This window comes from Motacilla alba, chromosome 5, assembly GCF_015832195.1.
Source record: "Motacilla alba alba isolate MOTALB_02 chromosome 5, Motacilla_alba_V1.0_pri, whole genome shotgun sequence".
NCBI classification, from domain to species: Eukaryota; Metazoa; Chordata; class Aves; order Passeriformes; family Motacillidae; genus Motacilla; species Motacilla alba.
The window spans coordinates 26793935-26807856 of NC_052020.1; the positions used below are offsets into that span (position 1 = coordinate 26793935).

The 13922-nt window shown below is 36.9% G+C and overlaps 1 protein-coding gene across 4 annotated transcripts in view; it reads right to left on the reverse strand.

The window, feature by feature from the left end:
* Positions 1–2275: 2275 nt before the first annotated feature.
* RBM25 (RNA binding motif protein 25) overlaps positions 2276–13922 on the reverse strand; it is a 33043-nt gene continuing 21396 nt past the window's right edge. For all 4 annotated transcript variants that reach the window (XM_038137261.1, XM_038137258.1, XM_038137259.1 and 1 more), the window contains 10 exons: positions 12135–12412; positions 11066–11282; positions 10671–10760; positions 9000–9073; positions 8142–8292; positions 7466–7790; positions 6191–6465; positions 5651–5749; positions 4903–4950; positions 2276–3847 (listed from right to left, as the gene is read on the reverse strand). In XM_038137261.1, the coding sequence (XP_037993189.1) occupies positions 3755–3847; positions 4903–4950; positions 5651–5749; positions 6191–6465; positions 7466–7790; positions 8142–8292; positions 9000–9073; positions 10671–10760; positions 11066–11282; positions 12135–12412 (1650 nt within the window). In that variant the 3' untranslated portion in view covers positions 2276–3754. The remainder of the gene's footprint in view (positions 3848–4902; positions 4951–5650; positions 5750–6190; positions 6466–7465; positions 7791–8141; positions 8293–8999; positions 9074–10670; positions 10761–11065; positions 11283–12134; positions 12413–13922) is intronic.

The window sequence follows — 13922 nt, forward strand, 5'->3', positions numbered from 1 at the left end:
GCACGTAAAAGGTTTGATGTAAGCATTGCAAGGCAAATACTGACTTTCAATAGCTCACAGAATTATGAAATGCATTTAACAGAAGCCATTTTTAGACTGAAAGTGATGTCTAACCATAAATAAAACTACTTGCAATTTTAAAGGGAGAAACAGCCAAACAAAAAACTCAACCAACCAAACACGGGCATACAGCTGTACCAAACTATTTTCTATTATTAGTATCAGTTTGATCTACAATGAAATGTCTATTAAACAATACCTTATACTGCTCACATTGCATGACTGTGTACTAATTTTTAATTCTGTACTCAATGTTCCTGCACCAGATTATGTACAGAATATGAAAAAGTGTGACAAAGTTGTAATATAAAACCCAACAGCTTGCAGTTTTCAGCGTATCCACTTTCCAAAATACTACTCCTGTAAGCAGCTATCTAGCAACCCTGTTTAATAAGAACATGAAAGGTCCAATTCCCTCTCAGTAATAGGAAAGCACTAGTAGTAAGACACAGGAATTCAGTAAGAAGCTAAACTCGCTGTTTAGGGCCTTTCCCCTGCCCACATTTAGAGCCATGACCATCTAGCTAGATCATTATTTTTAGTACAGGTTTCTGCCTAAAGAGAATGAAGGAAACAGCTAAGATTGGAAAAACCAAATCAGCAGGTGAGCAGGTTAGTCTAAAAACAAAATAAGACTCTCACCAACTTAAAAGATAATGTAAAAATATATATTTCTTGGTAACGGATCTTACTTGCTCCTTGTTTCCCATTTCTTTTCGGTGCATATTAATGAAGAAAAATGATACTTTGATTTTGTATTTACATATTCCAAACACTGAATGGCAGTTACATAAAATGATTATCAGGAGAATAAGAGCATGTGTTTTGTCAAGTTTTAAAACCTTATTCCACTGTAATGTCCAGATAAACAAGCATATCCAGTTCTGTTGTGTAAATAGTGATATTTTTTCATTACAGTGTGTGGAACTTCTGGAGTAACTTTCCCTCACAGTATGGGTTGTACAATGGCATGATGCACTGAGTACCTGGTGGCAACATCTGCACTTAACTCATGTATCCCATTCTAAGCACACTCTTGATCTGTGTCTAACATAACACAGTGTGTATTAAATCATATATCCAGATAGTGAAGTGTGGTAATATTGGCAAAAAAGGCTTTTTCTACCCCAGATTTTCCATATTAATCTTGAAATAATTCTGTTAGCGCATGTTGAAAGGTAACAAACAGAAGTTACTTTCTACACTAAGTTATGTACTAAGCACATAACTTCTGTTATACTCCCCAGCATCACTGACACAAAATACAGTATCACTGAGACATAATAACAAAACTTTCAGTAAGAGGTGAAAGTAGAAGTGACTTTATACTTGCATTCCGAAAGAGGAAAAGCTGCTAAGCCAAACCAGAGTTCATCTAGTGAACATTCCTTTCTTCTTCCACTACAGAAAAAAACCCTGAACCTGCACAAAATTGATTTTTTTGATGCTATCACAATGATTCTATATACTTATTTACCTCCAGCTTAGAGTTTACATATCTTTCTCATCCCGGCACCTTCAGTCTCCTTAGAAGAGTACAAGCTTATGTCAATTGCACACACAGCTTTAGTTTAGGGCAGAAATAAACTGAAATTTCACAACTTGAGCTTTCTCTGAAGAATCCGGATGAGGATGTTGGGTAATCTGTCACACAGTGGCACTACAATGTGTTTGTCAAATTTGTCTTGTTTAACTGCTACTCATGAGAGAGAATGCCATTTACCAGGTCAAAAGGCACTCGGGAAGTTCACTCTCCCTCTTCTCTGTATTTGCTACAAACAGAGCAAGCTTTCAATTTATTTAGAATTTGAAAACTTTTTGGTAAATGGTGATGCAGAACTGTACAGGGAGAACAGGGAAGTAATTTCTTAGGGTTGCAACCATCAAGTTGCAGAAAAAAATATGAAGATTGCAACGTGTAAGCATGCAAACCAAAACATTCTCAGACAAACTGAAGCACAACATGAAAGTAACATCTGAGCATGACACTTCAAATTAAAAAAGAACATTTGGTGGTGTGTAGTGTAGTATCACAGGGATGAGAAAGAACATACTGGGATCACATCTAAATTTGCAGGCTTCTAGTCACCTGATATCAGCAGGAGATGGTTTTTAACACCCACCCCGCCCTTAATTTGGGAACACTTGATTCAGTAAGCAGTGTTAAATACAATTGCATGCTGCATAAGACTCCAAAAGAATATCAACCCTTAAATCAAATATATACATTTTTAATATCTGAAATATTTACATGGTGGAACCTATACACGATCCCAATTGTTAAGAACAGTGTTTTCAAGTGTCCTCTCCAGATACAAACAACTAGTAACTCAAGGTCACAGTTATGTTTTCTGAACAGGTCAACCTGTATCCTTCAGTTAAATACAATACAGAGATACTGGAACACCTTTACTTAATTTGTTTGATATTAAGAATTTTGTTTCAAAAATTAAAAATAACTTTGAGACCGTTTGCTCCCTGGAACACAGTCCTCCTGCAATCAAAACAGCTCACAGCACATTATAGATTTGACTTCTTACCCAGGTATGAGATAAAAAAAATGCAGTTTACAGTACATGTCATCATTTATACCATATCAGTCTATTTATAAAAAAAAACCCATACAAACAAGGCAGGAAAATATTACCCTCTTTTTGTGGACAACAGACTGCATACAGTAGAAAACAAAAGTCAGGGCTAGTTTAACAGTATGGATAAAAACAAGATTCCAGCTTTGTATGACAACTTATGTTTTAGTTAACATGGTTGGTTTTTTTTGGTTTTTTTTAAGAGACAGTTACATCCAAACAGGGCTTTTTGTTTTGTTTCTAAATACTAAAAAAAAAAAAAAAAAAGTTTTAAAAAATAGTTTCTTCTTAAAAAAGCAATCTGATTATTTTGGAGAAAGAAGGGATAGTAGGCAGGGCTAGAATGAAATTGAGTAGAAGAAAAAAACAAAAACCATTAGATAGCACTTACTGAATTTAGGTCCTGCTTTTGTTTTAACTGAGCAAATAAAAAACTTCCTGTGATTTGCACTTTCTGGGAAAGAAGAACATCTGCAAGAGATTAGGTTCCCAGCTTCATTAGTAACTCTTAATGGGCAACAAAGTACCAAGATTACTACTGGTTCACATAAGAAAGAGAAGTCTGAAGGAACTCCTTTTCCAGTCAGATGAAGTGATCAAATGAACACACAAAGCTCTTCTGTGAAAACAGCTCAAGACGCTTATTTTTAAATTGTATTTTGATCATTTCTTAAATAAAAAAGGGGAAGTATTCTCCCAAAAAAAGACTGATAAACTTGCAGTAAAATCCTTTGTCTTCATCTGTAACTGATATAGTTCCACATTAAGTGCAAATGTTTTGCAAAACAGGGGATTTTTTTTCTTAATATTTACAAGAATCAGAGTAACATAACAAAATTACCAAAGAGCATGTACAGTAGCTGCAGCTTATAAAACATACCGGTAATTGTACCTCATGTATTATAAAGAGAACCAATGCAGGATTTGATAACTAATTGAGTAGGGTAAAAGGGGCCTCAGAGCAGAGGACAAAAAAATTCACATTTTCTACATAAAAAAATACAGGTCTCAAGTCTCTGAGAACAGAGAGAATTCGAAGTCTCTGAACAATGAGGGGGAAAAAAAGCCCAAAATTGAAATGGAACCCTAGAAGCAAGGAGAGTGCTTTATTTCACTAGGCCAATCTTCTTTGCTTCTGTCTCGTATATCAACAACCTCCACATTTTGACTATGAAGACTTCAGCTTCTTCATCTAGTACCTGTAGGAAATACACATTTTATAGATTATTTTTTAGGTTATGCATTCCAGTTATAAAGACTAACTGTAGATACATCAGAAAAAAAATGGATATAGTGTAATACAAGTCCTTGAGAGAGGGACCGAATGAAATTCTGGTGAGTTTGTCTGTCCAACATCAGTGACTTGACCAGGCTCTAACGACATACTTGTATAGTGCTGCTGTTGAGCACTCAGAGGTAGAAGCATCAGTAAACTAGTATCCAAAAGTGGTTTGGGACGAGGCAGAAAAACGGCAGGCTTGGAAACAATGTAAGAACAGGACATTCACATGTGGTATCTTCCCTTAAATTAACTCCACATCTCCGCTCGTTGTCATTTGGAACTTCCTTAGATATTTGTTAAATAAACCCGCAAAGATTTCTCTTCCCTGAAGTTATTATCTAGGCTTTTCTTGAATATGTACAAACTTTTAGCATGCACAGCATCTCTCCAAAGTTCCCCAAGTCACCTAGTAGTCACACCAAAAACAATTTACCATCTTGTACTATGCATGTGGCTCCTACCAACTTTGCCTCCAAGTTTCCTCCTCACAGGAAGAGTGGATTCGTTTTTATTCACCTTTCAGTGTATTAAAACATGGTGGTACAGCAGCATTAGTTCATACTGTTTCTCTCTTCCAACACCAGGGAAAAAAGAGCTTTTACTTTTCTACAGAAAATCACCTTTTGCTCATTACTTAGGAAAAGACCCACTAAACCACTAATAAAGATCTATTCAAAGAACGAGAAGGAATGAAAGCTTTTATTTCTGATACAGTTCTGTTATTGTTGTTTTTGGCATCTACTATTAGGGACAAAAATTTTTGTTCCAAATTTCTGAGTATTGAGAAGCTCTGAAGAGGGATCAGTAATTTGTACCTAGGTGCTGTAACTGCAAAATAATGCCAGTGCTAGCATGATGTGCTCAATCATTTCTAACACATGTTTTCTGTTATGGACTCTTGCTATTTTGCATAATTGACTTTTAGCTTCAGTAAAATGTAGAAGGTATGTCAATTACAGAATTTCTGCTTACCATGGCAACATCATCCAGTATGCTCTGAGGTGAGCTGTGAGCCATAACCTGAAAGAAACAAATGTTTTTAGACTAAAAACTTAGCTGGATTTTGTCCAAAAATGTATATAGGGTTTATTCTATGTCCAAGGAATTCTTAAAGTTTTGCACGTGCAAGAAGTATTTGCAGTTCATCAGGTTTCAGTAATAGTCATGGCAAAAATTAGTATTAAACTGCATCAGAATCCATCAGAGTGAGTCCTACTTTATGGCCAACTACTGAGGAACAAGTTCCAGGAAGCTCCAGAGATTCACATGTCCTGCATTTGCTGGCTATTTTTATATCTCCAATTATGTTTTCTTAATTTATAGGAAAAGCTTCCCTTCCTTCAACAATAAGCTGCTAATGGAAGACAAAGGCAAAATTCTCCCTGTATCACTCCTCCTAACTGGATTTCTCATCTACCTGTTAGGTACTTAATTTTTTTCCCAGAACCAAGTAAGTTGTCTTTAAATACCACAGAGTTCCATTTATTCACATATATACACACACCCATATATAATGTAAGCATGGCAAATACTCAATTTCTGCTTTTGACTTTCTGCTAATCAACTGTGTCACAGAACTCTCGGGACTTGCTTTGCCTCTCATGTGGTAGCCCCAAGATAAACCAAGACAAGCCATTATAAACATGTGTACAGAAGTCACTGCTGCATTTTAAATAGGGAGCAAAGCCCTAACTTCACAGAGAATGCAGAAGATACGAACCTTAGAGCAAACAAAGTCAACTAGTGTGGCTTCTTCTTCACCAATATACTCTATTATTTTCTTGTTAATCCATGGTCTAATTCGACGTTCCATTAGTGTCTGGAAAAAAACATAAAACTAAAATTAATCATTTCCTTAAGCTTCACTCTGTTGCAACAACTGCTCAACAGGCATCTAGAAGACTCAAACAGATACTAAGCAGAAGATACATTCTGCTATCAATGATATAACCCTTAGAGATTTGGCATCTGCAAGTATTTCTGAGAGCCACTCAAACATTTTACAGTGTCTTTTTTCCTCCTTCCATAAAACTGCTTGATAATTTGTAGTGGCAATTTGATGGAAACCAAACAAAAATAAGCAGCCATACTTCAGAATAAGGATTATGTATGAACAATAAATAGAGGACTCAAGTTTGACTCCACTTGATGATGATACTCCAATCCACTGGGATCCCAGTAACCTTGCTTTTCTATTCAATTATAATGTTTCCTTGGAAAAATTAAGCCTTTTTTGAAATGGTTGAATGAATCAACTTACTGAATCCACAATTGACCAGTCAAGGGGATAAGCAAAGAGCTCTGGTTTTGCTGTGGGTATCTTCTCAATGAGACTCTTAATGTGCTTGCGCTTTTCTTCTGTATTGACACTGCCTTTGATATTGCTTTTATCTTCTTCTCCATAATCCAGGGGAACAAGTTTCCTTTTCCGGGGCACATCGTCGCTGTCTTCATCATCAAATTTATTGAAAACACTATCCACAGCAAGTTTCTTCCTTTTTACAGCATTGGGCTGATTAGGACTGTTGCAGGCACCTACAACCCAAAAGGCAGAGTAACATATTCATCGACTGCAACTAGTTTGCTCTTCCCCCATTACTTGAGGAATATTGCTTTGTATGCTACATAAATGTCTAGTCTATGAATGCCTGGCAATGGCTTTTAATCTCTCAAACTCTGTTACAAAAGTGGCAAAAGAGGTAAAGATCTTTAATGGAGTTTGTTCAAGACTGAGCCATTTGAAAAAGAGGGTCTTCTTTCTCTGCCCTGAAACCAATTAGCACTCCCTCTGAGGGAAGACTACAGTCAAGCCCCAACCTTAGGGCAGGCAGAGCACAGAGTGAAAGGCAGAAAAGCATTCATCAGCCTAATGCCACAGTCTCTCATCATTCAAGATATAACACAGTGTGAGCTCAAAGTGCAGCCCAGCATAACTTAATCAAAATAGTAAATAATAAACACAAAATCGTTCTGGAATACAAGTGTTCTTAGTTCTGCTGCTCAGAAATAAATTTTTTAAAACAGCAGGAAATTGCTACAGTACTAAGGAACTCTAGGCTCAAATTTCACTAACAACTGTTACCAGTTTATTGTTATATTCTAAAAGGAAGAAAAAAATCTAGTTTTCTTTTTCTTTAAAAGGGTCTTAAGTAAACATAAGAACTACCTAGGTCTTAAATTTAACATATAGTTACACCAATGAAAAGTAGAAATGAGTTTTCAAAAAGATATTTACAGATGTATTAAGGTGAAAAAACATGTGAAAATAACCAATTCCAGCTCAGAACATTCCTACAAAAATTAGCCCTTGAACATGCCTGCACTTCCCTCCTTTTTTGCCCTCAAGATTTTAGATGAAGAGAGCTCTATAAAATGTATCTTCTGGATAGGTCAACTCAAGCACAACAGCTAGATAACAACTACTTGATATAAATACATCAAACCATACGACACATTTGGAAAACCGTGTGGCTACTCAGCTTGACAATTTTTATTTTGATCCCATATGGAAGATTGAAATAGAACTTAAACTTGCCCAATTTGAGGCTGAGTCCAATTTTGGGCCGATGCTCCTCCAGTTGTTGCTGTTCAGGTGAATTTTCATGAGGGATAATGATGCCACAGGGAGATTCATCACCAGGTGTGTTAGGAGTTGCATTTCCACTAGCTGAAGAAACAGATGGAGCAGAACTGATTGGTCGTAAAGTTGGTTTAAGGCAGGGCTTTTGTTCAGGCTCCTCCTCCTCTTCCTCTGGCTCTTCTCTTTTTTCTTCTTTTTCGGCCTTGTCTTCCTCTTCCTCCTCAGATTCTGGCTCTTGTTTTATTTGTGGCTGCCTACGTCGCTCAGCCTCCTGCTCCATCTACAATGAAACAGACAATTAGCAAAACCAGAAGCTCTCTCAAAACCAGTACTGTTGGAAAAGAACCTAAAGATCCTCCTCTTTAGAAGACTGTTAGTCAAGAAAAATATACGCAACTACTGGCGTTCTTGTAAAGAATCCTGATTAATTCAAATTTGTTTTCAACTCCATCAAATCTGGATGTTGATCTGGAAAGTTTTTTGGTTTTCATTGTTCCTACTGCCTATCTGGACTTCTTTGTAAGAAAAAGCAAATAGAGATAATAGTAAATATCAGATCTCTTGCACAATTTTGCTCAATACAACCCGAATACAAAGGACTCATTTTCCTGTCAGACCAACAGCAACTCACCCTCTGGAGTTCTGCATCTGGATCTGGATGTCCTTCAGCCAGAAGACGTTGCCTAATTTCTTCTAATTCTTCCTTTTCCCTTTTCCTATCTCGTTCATCTGCTTCCATCTCTTTCTCCCTGTCTCTTAGCCTCTTCTGAAGAGCACTACCCCTACAAAAGATGCATATTTTTTATTGAGACAACATTTTAATGAGGGGTTTGTACCACAATACAAGAAAAACTTCATGCAGATACATCCCCCACTAAATGAAAACAAGATTCATAAGAGCACCTGGCATCCTCTGTTTTTGTAACATTAGAATCTTAAGATACTAGTTCTCAATCTTACTGCACAGAATCTACCCCACCACATTAAACAGAAGTAGAGAATGAGGCTGATGATCTCTTTAGAGAAAGAATTAAGTTTTATAGGTTTTTGGCCAGAATCACTTCTGCTGAATTAGTTTTATGCAAATGTTAGTTAGTCCCACGCTGAAGGATGTTCCCAGTCATTTACTTTAACAGGCTTGTTCCTCATATTATTTACAGCTTCTTTGCAGTGAATTATTTAGAGGCATGCTTGTTCCCTTCTCCCTGCGCCTTATTTTGACATTATATTGACCTCTGCCCTGCCTCACTAAAGTAAAGTCATGGGAATGAGCGGCTACTCCCAAGCAGTAATCAGCAGAAGTAAGGAGCTTCCCTTTTCACTCTGTCACTTATGAAGTGACACAAAAAAATTAGGTAATTGCCACATTAACCTTACAGTGCCACATTACCAGGCAAATAGAAACTCCATAAGCTCCTGCCAATAAACCCCCAAAATTGTGTTTAAATTAACAATGGACATTTTTTTTATTAGGAATACAAAGACATACCTGTAGTATTTTGGATCATCTCTGTCATCATCATAATCTTCTAAGAATTCTTTCAACCGTTTGGCCTCTTTTGCCTGCAAGGAATTGAAACATAATGATTTCTGGTTTCCTTTCCAGGAGTTTAGAATTTATTAATGTTATTAGCAAGTTAATTGTTGATCTACTCTGCTTTAAACTAAAAATACAGTTTTCCAAACAGAAAGTGGAGAAGTTTTGGTATTGCATCCAGAGGGTCCACTGGTATTGTGCACTGATTTGTGCATATATATATATACATACATGTTCCCCCCCCACCCACATATATATATATATATATTTATTTGGTTAATTTTGTTTTACATTACAGATGAAGAGGATCAAAAGTTCCTTTTCTCCAAATCCTTTAAGCCTGCTACTGAGTATTTTAACATGGCAGCCTAACTGTATTTTATCAGTACTGCTTTGTTTCAAGAACTTTTTCAAGAGAGTCATGCACAGAAACAAATCTGATGGCTGCTCCTTGGATAAGCACCCTCCTGTTGTGGTACTGAAACAAACCATGTGGCACTAATGTACAGGCTTATGTGGTATTAATGTGCAGGCCTAACACTGCAGGGGGCGAGCAAGAAAGAGAGGAGACACTTTATCCCCCCTCTGATAAAAGAGGCAAAATCCCCAGTTTGTTAAGGGAAATTAAATTAGGACCTTCTAACCTGTATTTAAGCAATATCCTTAAACCAACAACAACATATTTCTGGGCTAATGACTTTGAGAAACAAATTATGATTATGGTTGTAATTTCAGCACAAAATGAAACACTGTTTTCTACAATGCAATCCACAGCCAGCATGCAGGAGGATTTGGAATGGAAAATATCACTGACAATTTCAAACATCTTTTTCCCCCTGATGCATTTAGAGGGAAAACCTAGATTCCACATGAAACTATGTGTTTTTAAATCCTCTCTCCCCTGTGTGTTTCTTTGCACATATGGCTTTGAAGCAATTTCTAACCCATTCTCTACTCTCTCAACATCTTCTCCGGGAATCTATGAAGTGAAATAACACCCCTAAAACTTAAAATAACTTCCTTATGCTTTAGCACAAAATGATGAGATTACACAATTATCTATTTTCCAAAGGTGTCTTTTCCAACAAAGCTTCCCAGTGTTACATTTGTAACTGTGATAATTTCACAACTAATGAATTATGGACAGGCATTTATTAAGTGCATAGATACATTAAAGAATATTGTATCATAGCTCATGAAAGGTTTGGACACATGAGCAGGCTGGAAGTTAAAAAAACAGGTCTAGTTCTACCTAAATGACATAGAACATACAGTAGGTTTTGTCACAAATCTGACAGAAGTTACAGATGCAATAGTACGTGATAATCAGACCACAGTAATTTGCAGCTGCCTACTTCTCACGCTTCTGCCTTCATAAGACCAAACCACTAGGCTTTGTTTTTCAGACTTTACATAGACTTTTTCAGACTTCACTCCCGCTTACTAGACATCTTCTGTTTCAAGTCTATTAATTGGGAATTTTTTTGGTATAAAAACACACATGGCCTTTATACAAAATGAGAGCCCTATTACTATCCATAAATGTAACATTAGGATATTCCTTTCTAAATGGGACCAAGAGAACAAGGCAGGGAAAATTACAAGTCAAACTATAAGCTTTACCATTTCCCGTCTTCTTTCTTCCTCCCTCTCAGCCTCCTTTTCATATTCTCGACTTTTTTTTCGTTCTCTGATTTCCCAGTTTTTAAGACGCTGCAACAGAAGAAAATACACTTCAATCCTCAAGAACAATAAGAACAGCAGTACTACTTCAAAATGAGTTTGAACTGTTGTTTAAAATAACTGTACTATAAATAATTTGCATAATTTTAATTCAAAATGCCCGAATAAAAAGTCTGTTTTGACAGTGACAAACATATTCTGCCCCAGCTCATGTACTCAAAAGATAAAAAACGTATTTAGGAAAAGAAGAATTATGTATTTTACACTAGAGGACTTGTTATCAACTCTCAGACACATTTTTTTTACTTTAAAGAACCTTAAAAATTCCAACCTACCTCTTGATATGCAGCTTCCTTTTCACGCAGTTTCCTCTCCAGTTTTCGTCGTTCATAGGCGTCTTCTTCATCTTCTTCTCGGTCTCTCTTCTTATCCTTTTCCCGCTCTCTTTCCCGTTCTCTTTCCCGTTCCCGTTCTCTCTCCCGTTCCCTCTCGCGTTCTCGTTCTCTTTCCCTCTCACGTTCTCGTTCTCTTTCCCTGTCTCTGCTTTTTTCTCTGAAGGAAGAAAAAACCCCAAAGTTCAGTAGAGAGCCTTCCTCTCCATTCAGTCAAATGATTAATAGAGGTTATTTTTCTTCTGCAGTTGTAGAAGATGATTAGCTGGTACAGAAATGGGTATAAAATCAATACTTACTGATGGGTATTCAAAAACCCACTAAAAGTAACTGTTTGAACACTGAACATTAAATAGCAATATCTACAGAAACTAAGCATGAGCATATGGCAATTTCTTATGAGACTGAACTAGCAGTTCTACACAGCCAAAATCACCAGAAATAAAGGGTATCCCTAACAAATCTTTGGTGTCCACGTGGCTTACAGACAATTTTAATACTTCTGACAAGATTATTTATTGTGAATGCAGCACTTGCAATATGATACGATTAATTACAGCTTGAAAGAGTAATCTCTTTGCTTTTACTAAAAAAAAACCACAATCCAAACAAAAAACCCAAACCAAACCAACTGAAACAAAATCCCTCAAAATCCAACCAAGAAGCCCACCATGTAACACAGGAAATGATAAAATCTGCTTAAGCTAAGAAATACCACAAACGTAAGAAAACCTTAAGCAGGAATAAAGCTAATAATGAAAAATAGGAGATATTTGAGACAAAACCAGTATGCTTATATCATATTTGGAGAGTTGCTTACTGCATATTGCAGTTTTTAAGTTCTTGTGCTGTGGGGGAAATCAAGTACTCTCCCAGTCTGGATTTCCTGCTGTTACTCTGATCTTCCACAAGGATCATTCTCTTTTGAATGGCAGCTGATCTACTCAACTATATGCACTTAGTAAACAGCACTAAGAAAAAGTGAAATAAATAGCAGCTGAAGTACGCTTACCTTGATCTGCTCCGATCCTTGCGATCTGAACTCCTTTCACGATCTCTGTCCCGGTCTCTGTCTCGTTCACGGTCTCTGTCTCGGTCCTTAGTTCGGTCACGGTCCCTATCTCGCTCCCGTTCACGCTCCCGTTCCTTCTCCTTCTCTCGTTCACGTTCCCTCTCTCTTTCACGCTCCCTCCTTTCTCGTTCACGCTCCCGTTCCCTTTCTCTTTCTCTGCGTTCTTTTTCAATTTCCTGTCTTTCTTTCTCCTTTTTGCCTTTTTCCTCCTCCAGTTTCTAAAAACCAACAAGAGAACTTTCATAGTTAATTTTGCAGTTACACAAACTGGATATTCCCGACGCAACACACAAGGCTGGTAATGGAAATACCAAAACCGCCACTAATTTTAAAATATTAAATAGGGTTTGGTGGGTATTTTTTGGAACTCGTAAGTATGAAATCAAAATGCAGCAATCACAAGACTAAGTTTTGTGCAAAAGCAAAGATCTATACAGACCAGCAGTCTCCAACTTTAGCAGAGTAGGGCTGGCCTTGTATTATGAGCTGACTAAACTGCACATTCAGTGTGCACTACCAGTCATGACTCAGGTGGGACTCAAATTCCACTGGCCCTTTGAGCCGGTTGGGTATAAGTAAAGTGAACTTCCAGCTGACAAAATTAACTCCATTCAATTAGGAAAATATATTTCAGTGGAATGCTTACTGGGACAGTGAGTTGTTTCCCAAAAAGTCTTGGCACACCAAAACCATCCTAGATGAAAACTCGGGTAAAGAAATATATCCACTTACACATGGTGCATGTGGTTAAACAGTGAAGAAAACTGTCACTTTTCCCCTTTTCCCTCCCTAAAAAAGTTCTAAGTGCTCATGGGTAAGAACTGGACTCTGCAGAATGGAATCTTAACTTCCACCACTGCAAGATGGAGACAGTTAAAAAAAAGGTTGGAAATAGCTCTTTTGAAACACAGAAACTAAAGGTTACCTGCTACAGTTTTACTAAAAATTGTACAAAATTGCCCCTTTTTTCATACAGAAACAGTTCTTATGACCAGAATTCCTATAAGACAATAGAAAATACATCAACAGAACGATAGATAAATCCATCCTTGGAAGCAATTGTTATGTGTTCACTTACAGATGCTGTGCTAGGACATGGACCGCCAACACTGGATTAACCTTGCCTATTAGCTATGTTTCTGGGAGGAAGAGCAAGTACACGGTTCACAAATATACCAAATAACAACCAAATATACCAAATTTCAACCTGATGGATGCAAGAATACCACTTTTTGAACAAATATTGAGCAGAATAAACAGGTTTATCCCCTTTGGCTCCACGTTTACCATCACTGAAATGAAATTAAAAACTGGAACAATGAAACAGCATTTTCTCTGGTTTGTGTTTTTTTGTTCTTTTCTTTTAAACAAAGCATTTAAGACAACTTTAAAAAGCAATCTTACCTGATTAGTGTTCTTCTGCCATAGGCACAGGGACCAGAGAACCAACAAAGGATTACAGAAATAAAGCTAATTCACTAGTGATTAATGTATCCAGTGAAACTATGCTGCATTGATAACACAATACAGGCAAACCCATGTTGGATACATTGAAATCACAAAGGAAAAAGGGACTAAAAATGGTAGGAATTGGTAGAAAACTGATGTGAAAAAAATAAAACTTAGATCCTATAATACACACTGGGCTGAAAAACTAATTTCTAAGGATTGTATTATCCAGGAGCTTTACAGTGTTATACCTCAGCAGGGTCAAAATTTAAACTAGGT